Below are 7,603 nucleotides of genomic sequence, written 5' to 3'. Positions count from 1 at the left end.
AGCTCCCCAATTGGGACACACGACCACACCGGGACAGGATAGGCAAGAGCAGTGTCCCGAAACACCAGGGAAACGAAAGCAAGGGAGAGGATGCTTGGGAAGCTCTCCCAGGCGGGACCTCAGCCCCGTAGGGCCCTCCTTCCTCCACTTCCCACACCAAAGAGGCTAAATGTGGTGTTCTGACAGCCCCCCCAACCTGGACTGACCCCCTGGTTCTCCTGGGGCCTCCGTTTCCCTCTATGAGGCAGGCAGGGCGGGTGTGGCTTGGCGCCTGGCACGGAGAGGGTGCCCAGGAATCTGTGGGTCTGCAAAGCAGGCAGCGCCCCTTCAGGCCCAGTCAAAAGGTCAAATGCAGTGGGGTGGCAGGGCCAAGTGGCTACAAGCATGGGCTCTGGCCAGGCTTCGGTGGGTAAACGCTAATTGAAAGTGTTTGTCATATACACTTGAAAAAAGGGCATGCGCGTACCCTGAGAGAAGAGGGGCTGCCTGACTCTGCCGCCTCACCTGGCCCCTTCTCTCTGCCTTTCCCTCTCTCCAGCCTCCTGAGCCTCTGATTCTGGCCTCACAGGGCAGTCCCAGCTGGAGAGCCAAGTGCGTCTGGTCCTATTGACCAGCTGCCCCCATCACCGTCTCTGCTGAATCTGCAAAATGCACAAACGCCAGCCTTCACCACGCAGGCCTGTTGGAGCATGGCTGGGGCGGCTCCGGGCTGGGGTAAGGCTTCAGTGGTGGACAGACTTCACATCGCCGTCCTGCCACATGCTTCCGGGTGTCACTGTCCCTCCAAACCATCTCAGCAAAAACGGGGGTAAAAATATCCCGTCAGCCCACACTCCCTGTCTGCGAAGACACGGATAAGGGACGGGTTGCAGTCTAGAACATTCATCAAGCAGAATTAAGGAGCTGTTAAAGGAAGGAGGCTACCTTTTACCTTTGCGTGCTGCCTTGGGATGACAGCCAACCTAGATCAGGAAGAGAAGCAGAAAGGAGCGGGAGCAGAACGCATGGACAACATGCTACCATTTGGGTACAGAGTGGAAGAAAGTATATATAGATGTATATTTTCCCCCCTGCATTTGCTTGGTTATTTCATAGGGAATGGGACATCACAAAGTCTGGTGGCAGACGCTGCCTGCAGGGGGAGAACCAGTGGCTGGGGGACGCGAGGGAGGGAGGTTTCACTGCACGTTCTCTTGTACCTTTTGAATTGTGCCCACGTGAATAAATCCGTCCCTTATTAAAAAATAAATACGATGAAAATTTCTTGCCAACCAGCCCAGATAGCTAGCAGCTGTTCAAGAAGACTGCGGGGAGAGTCTGGTCATTTTGACTTCTGGAGAGGGGTCCTCCTGCCGTTCCCCAGCCCCATGCCCTCCAGGGCACAGGGCAGCACCTGCGACATCTGGGCCTCTGCCAAGGTCTAGGAGAGAGGCCACCTCTGACCTCGGACAGGAGTCCCCCTCCCCCGTTCTTTCAGATGGGAATAGCTTTTATTTAAAAATACTTTTTTATTTTAAACCCACCAATTCTCTCTCTCTCTCTCACTCTCTCTCTCACACACACACACACACACACACACACACTTATTCACAGATATGCACACATCCTCTGTCATCAACAGTCTTTGTTTTTCCAAAAGTTCTGCCTTGTCTCTGACCAGCCAGGGCTGGAGCCTGCTGGATGGGTCCTCGTGGCTCTCCGGGGCGCGGTGGAGGTGTCCCAGCGAGCCTGCCCACAGCATCATGGGCCCAGACCACGGTCCTCAGGTCCCAACACGAAAGACATCTGGGTTGGGCTCCTGGGGTCTTCTCCCCTGTTCACCCAGAGGCTGGCCTCTGGCCTCCTTCTCCAGGCTCCTGTGTGGAATAAATGCCACAGGGGTCCAGGCTCATCTCCGCGGCACTCGGAGGGGGGCTACCCCCCTCACCTTCAAGCAGCTGCCCCCCAGGTCACGACGGCCGCCCTGCAGGAGGAAAGAAAGACAAAGTTCGATCGGATCACTGTGAATGCTGGCACTAAGCCCTGTGTCCAGCAGAAGGGGACTTAATAAATCAATCACAGCCACACAATAAACTTCTCTCCACAACAGAAGGCAGAAGAGACTCCGGGAGTGTTGGAGAGATAACATCACTCAAGGACAAAAGCAAGAACTGAGTGGATATTCCTGTGTGCTGAGATTTCTGGAGAGAAGGGCACAGGGGAAATTGCTAATGGGTTTCCTCAGAGGAGAGGAATTTCATGAGGAGGAGCACCAGGGATGGGAAGGAGGCTTTGTTTTTAATGCTGTGTAACTTTTTTACCTTTTTCATTTCTTCCCCATGTAATTTGCTGCCCCCCCCTTTTTTTAAAAATCCAATACATTTTGAATCATACTATTTTACATTGACAAACAAACCCCACAGTGGGCCCTCCCCACTGCCCAGCTGTATGCCCAGTAGCATACTCGTCACCCTTCACAAGTAGACTGTGGGTTTCTGGCCTCTCTGCCTCTGTTCAAGGTGCTCTCTCTGCCAGGCACAGGCTCTCTGGTCCCGTCTCTGTTCCTGCCATTGCCCAGGGCTTCCAGGGACATTCCACCAGGATAAAACTCAGAAGGGGACGGCGGGGGTCTCTGTTCCCCCATCATGCTGGGGTCTCCAGGGATGGTAGGGACAAGTTCTTCACTTGGCAGCCCTGAGCCTGGCGTGCAGCGGGCACCAACTAATGCTGCTCCAATCCGTGGTGCCCACCGGAAGATGGGCTAATGGTGGCAGCCCCTCAGGCCGCCTGTCCCTCACCCTGCAAGGGCCAGCCCCCTCCGCAGTATTCTGAGGTCTGACATGTGGGTCCCATCCTCACTCAAGCCAGTGAGGTCATGGGTATTAGAGCACACCCTCTCTGATGAGGCCTCCCACCGTGGACAACTGGCCCAGAGACACCCAGCCAGTTGGTAAAAAAGCTGGGCTAGAAATCCATGTTGTCTAACAGTCCGTCCTGCCCCTAGGACACACTGATGTCTGAAGTCCCGCCATAAATGCCCACCCCACCAAGCCTGGCGAGGAGAGGACAGATGGGTCAGCCGTCTTCCTCAGCCATCTTGAGAAACAGCCAACCTTCTGGGAGCTCTGCCCCCCGTCCCCTCCGCCCCTGGGCCCAGGTTGGGGCAGATCCATCCAGATGTGAGGCCAGCCTCCCTCGAGGCTCTCCGGGCCCAGGGACAACATGTTCATTCACAGGCTGGGCTATTTTGAGGGCTGAGGCCACTGTCCCAGCAGAGCCTGGGGCTTAGGCTTCTCAGACAAATCTGGCAGGAGTTGGCCGCGAAAGGGGGACAAGAGTGGGGGAAAGAGGGTGTAGTGTGTTGGGGGGAAAATCCCTCACTTTTTTAAAGGGGGGGGCCTTTCACTCTTTTACTCTATTTCCTCGCTGATGGGGGGCACCTCTACCCCAAGTCTGCCAGTCATCCAGGGACCCTGATCTCATGGGAATGCTGGGACAGCTCCCTTACCTGTTTCTTCAGCTATGCAATGGGGGACACACTGATTCTACTGCCACCCCAGGGTGCAGCCCTTAGAAGGGACCCTGACTAGGCCCCAGCTTCTCTGACCCTGGGAACTCAGCCCCAGGGCGCTGGGAAGCCTGGTGTGGTTACCAGCAGGGCTGGACTGAAACAGATCTGAGCTTCAATCAATCCCTGCTTCACTAGGGACCTCAGGCAGGTGACTTCCCCTCACCGAGCCTGTGTCCCCATGTGTAACATGGAGTTGCCATGAGGACCGATTCTACATATTTACAGGGGCCACCCTCAGCCCAGCGTCATGCACACAGTAAGTTTTCAATAGACGCTCCCAAGTGGGGCACCTGGGTGGCTCAGCCAGCTAAGCAGCTGACGTCAGCTCAGGTCATGATCTTGCACTCCATGAGTTTGAGTCCCATATTGGGCTCTGTGCTGACAGCTCAGAGCCTGGAGCCTGCTTCAAATTCTGTGTGTCCCTCTCTCTCTGCCCCTCTCCCACTCGTGCGCGCATGCACTCTCTCAAAAAATAAATAAAACATAAAAAAATAGATGTTCACAAGTATTATCATCAGCATCGCCTGGTGAGGGTACCTTCCGCCCCACCACCCGCGATGCCACATCAGCCTCTGAGCTGCTCACACCAACTGGGGAGCGCCTTACAAGACGAGCCCATCCAGCCCCACTCCCAGGTGACAAAAGGGGATACGGGAGAGACAAGAACCCCACTTCTATCTCTCGCTTGCTATTTCCGCCACAGAGGGCCGCCCCTAACTCCTCCTTAAACAGAAAGATGCTCCAGAGGGCACGGTAGTCCATGGTGGTCCCTGCCTCAGCCACGTGGGAGGGAGGGGGTGACCTAAAGTGGCAGACTCTGGGCCGGGGAGCTTTCTGGCTCCCAAAGCTCAGCAGGGAACCCCTGCAGTGGCCCCACAGGGCAGCTGGTATTCTTTCAGCTGAGGCTTCGAGGGGCCAGAGCTGGCCAGGATCGCCCTTCTCGCCTGATCCCAGAGGGGCCTGGAGGGATGAGCCTGGCTTCTGTAGCCAAATTTGGCTACATTCTTGGTCCTGTAGATGGATCGCGGGGCAACAGGCAGACCCAGGCGAGTCACTGGGACCCATGGGATGGGCCAACACCAGCAGAGAATGTTTCCCCAATCGCTCTTGGTGTGGGCGTATGGTAGGCACACCCTCTCCCACCCCTTGCACCCCCACTAACCTTTCCCACTTCCCGATTTGGCAGGCCCAAATTCAAACCCTCACTTCCTTGTGGACAGTATCTCTGAACCAGAGACAGCATCTGTAAGCGGGGTGGGGGGTGTAACCAGAGCCCCTCCGTCCCCCATTGCTGCTGAGGGATTTTAACCATAATAAGTGAAGACTGCTAACTTAGCACAAGAGATCAGAGCCCATCAAGATGGCGGCCCCTCTGTGCTCTGTCTGCCCCTTTCCTTTTCTACGTCACGTTTCCTGATGCCAACTCTCACCGTGCCCTATCCCTGTAACACCTTTCCCTACCCGCTCACCTGCCTGTCTTTGTTCCCAAGCATCTGTTGGGAATTCAGGATACAAATAGAAGGCAATATTAATACTGGCACTAACACTGCTCTCTAAACATATCAGGTGCATTTGGGAGGATGAAGACAAATGATGACAAAAATACGTGGTTCAGTAAACCCTTATTCCGGGCTTGCTCTGTGCCAGCTAATGAAAACAAAGGGGATGAAGATAGGGGTCTCTGGGCTCTGAAAGTCCCGTGCCCCACCTTCCCAGGAGGGTGCAGTGTCTCTGACTCCACACCCTTGGTCTGGGAGATCCTGACTGTGATGGGTAGGGACCTACAACCTGCTTCTTGGGCATATTCTCAGAGCCAACAAAAGGCGACTATTGGGTCGATGAGGTCGAATGAACAGAATGAACAGGCAAAGCGTTACCGTCGTGGGCCCAGCCAGCCCTTTGCATGCCAGGCTGGATGCCCGAGGAACACTGACCAGGACCCATGGTGGGAGTGGCAGGGTACAAATCAGACCCTCAGAAAATGGACTCAGGGTATTTGAAGCAGCCATGGTATTGAGCGGCCAGACTGGGAGTCTGAGGAGTCAGAAGAGGGTGGTCTGAGGCCAGGACCCGGACGCTTCCACAGAACAGAGTGAAGCAGGAGACCCAGGGCAGCTGTTAAGAACTGCAGAATGGGAGGTGGGGTGCCTAGGTGGAGGTGGCTCAGTTGGTTAAGCGCCAACTTCAGCTCAGATCATGATCTTGTGGTTCCTGGGTTCGAGCCCCACATCAGGCTCTGTGCTAACAGCTCAGTGTCTAGAGCCTACTTCAGATGCTGTATCTCCCTCTCTCTCTCTGCCCTTCCCCTGTCACGCTCTGTCTCTCCAAAATAAATAAAACATTAAAAAAACAACAAGGGGCACCAGAGTGGCTCAGCCGATTAAGCAGCTGACGTTGGCTCAGGTCATGATTTCACAGTTCATGGGTTCAAGCCCCACATCGGGCTCTGTGCTGACAGCTAGTTCAGAGCCTGGAGCCTGTCTTCAGATTCTGTATCTCCCTCTCTGACCCTCCCCTGCTGGCGCTGTCTCTCTCTGTCTCTCAAGAAGAAAAAAAAAAAATGAAGACAACAACAACAACAACAACAAAAAAACCCCAAGAAAAACAATGAACTGTGGAATGGGGTTTTCAGAGGCCTGACTCCAGCCCCTCATGGCCTTTAACTTTCCAAAAGGCTGTGGGTGGGTCTGGGGCTCTCCTAGTCTCAGCAGCTCCAGATGTAAATGGTAGCTGCTCAAATCCAAAGGTGTCATGCAGAGGAGTTTCCCGGAGGGGGAAAGGTGAGGGATGACACGAGGCCTCACCTTGGGACCCAGGCAGGAGGAGAACCAGCTTTCAACCAGGAGAGCCCCCCTGCCACCTCTGCAGCTACCCAGCCACACCCACCCCCTCCCAGGCTGGCTCCCATCCTTATCTGGGACCCGCCGCGGGAGCGTAACCCAGCTCTGTCTAGCTGACTCAACAGACTTCGTCCCACACTCCAGCCCTCTTGAGAGACCCCCCCTTCTTCGCCCCTACTGCTCATCAGTTGGCTCCGTTGGAGTTCTAGTTGGGGGTATGTGTCCTTTTTGCTTCTCAGTCTCCTGCCTTAAATCAAGCCTTAGGATGGGGACAATGATTTTACTGGTAGGGGTAGTTCAGGGTAACATGCACCAGGCGAGCAAGAGCCTGGTTCTGGCTTCCCAGGTGAGTGGCTTCGGGCATGTGATTACACCCCGCTGGGCCCCAGATCCTCGTCAGTGATAAAATGGCCAGAATAATAGAATTCTCGGGAAAGTAAAAGAAAAGGGGAGAAGGAACGCACCTGGTACGCGGGAAGAGCTCAATAAAAGATGGCCTTTGTCACTATTTCCTCATGCTTTTTCCCCAGCACACCTTCAGTGAAAGGGGTGTCCCTCAGTGAGCAATCACCATTCTCGAAGAAATGCCGTGGAGCTCTGGGTTTTCCTGCATCGCTCTGTGTTTGGGGGATTTTGAGCGAGTGGTTCTGTTGCATTCACACCAAACCTTGGGCTTGGAGCGCAGCACCGCCGTGCCCCCCGCCCCCCCCGCAACTCCCCCGACGAATTTCCTGTCGCTTCCCCTTCTCTTCACTGGGGTCCCTGTTCCTCTTCTGCTCCCTAGGAGGTCCCGTTGTCCCCCTCCCCCGCCACCCCCTGCCCCACGGCCACAGCTCTGGGCTCCGCGCACTCACCCCTTTGCGCTGGTTGCTGAGGCAGAAGGTGCAGATGGAGCGCGGCTGGCGGCCGCCGTCGGGGGCGGCGGGGACCGCGCTCTTGGCACTGCCAGCCGCGCGGAAGCACGGCTGCCCGTCGTCGGCCGCGTCGCCCAGCAGCAGCACGTTGGCCAGGTGCGCGATGTAGCTGGACGCCAGGCGTAGCGTCTCGATCTTGGACAGCTTGCGGTCCACCGGCTCGGTGGGGATGAGCGTGCGCAGCGCCGTGAAGGCCGTGTTCACGCTCTGCGTGCGGTCCCGCTCCCGCGCGTTGGCCGCCTGCCGCTGTCGAACCACCACCACGGGGCCCGCGCCGCCGCCGCCGCCGCCGCCGCTCG

General features: G+C 56.1%; 1 protein-coding gene across 1 annotated transcript in view; it reads right to left on the bottom strand.

Moving 5' to 3' along the window:
• Window positions 1–1,098: 1,098 nt before the first annotated feature.
• The window catches only part of TCF15 (transcription factor 15), a 36,932-nt gene continuing 30,427 nt past the window's right edge, over window positions 1,099–7,603 (bottom strand). Inside the window, exons 3-4 of the mRNA XM_029917928.1 lie at window positions 7,245–7,599; window positions 1,099–1,963 (exon numbers count right to left, since the gene is read on the bottom strand). Of these exons, the coding sequence (XP_029773788.1) occupies window positions 1,889–1,963; window positions 7,245–7,599 (430 nt within the window). The 3' untranslated portion in view covers window positions 1,099–1,888. The remainder of the gene's footprint in view (window positions 1,964–7,244; window positions 7,600–7,603) is intronic.

This window comes from Suricata suricatta, chromosome 12 (assembly GCF_006229205.1).
Source record: "Suricata suricatta isolate VVHF042 chromosome 12, meerkat_22Aug2017_6uvM2_HiC, whole genome shotgun sequence".
NCBI classification, from domain to species: Eukaryota; Metazoa; Chordata; class Mammalia; order Carnivora; family Herpestidae; genus Suricata; species Suricata suricatta.
This window is presented reverse-complemented; position numbering and strand designations above follow the sequence as displayed.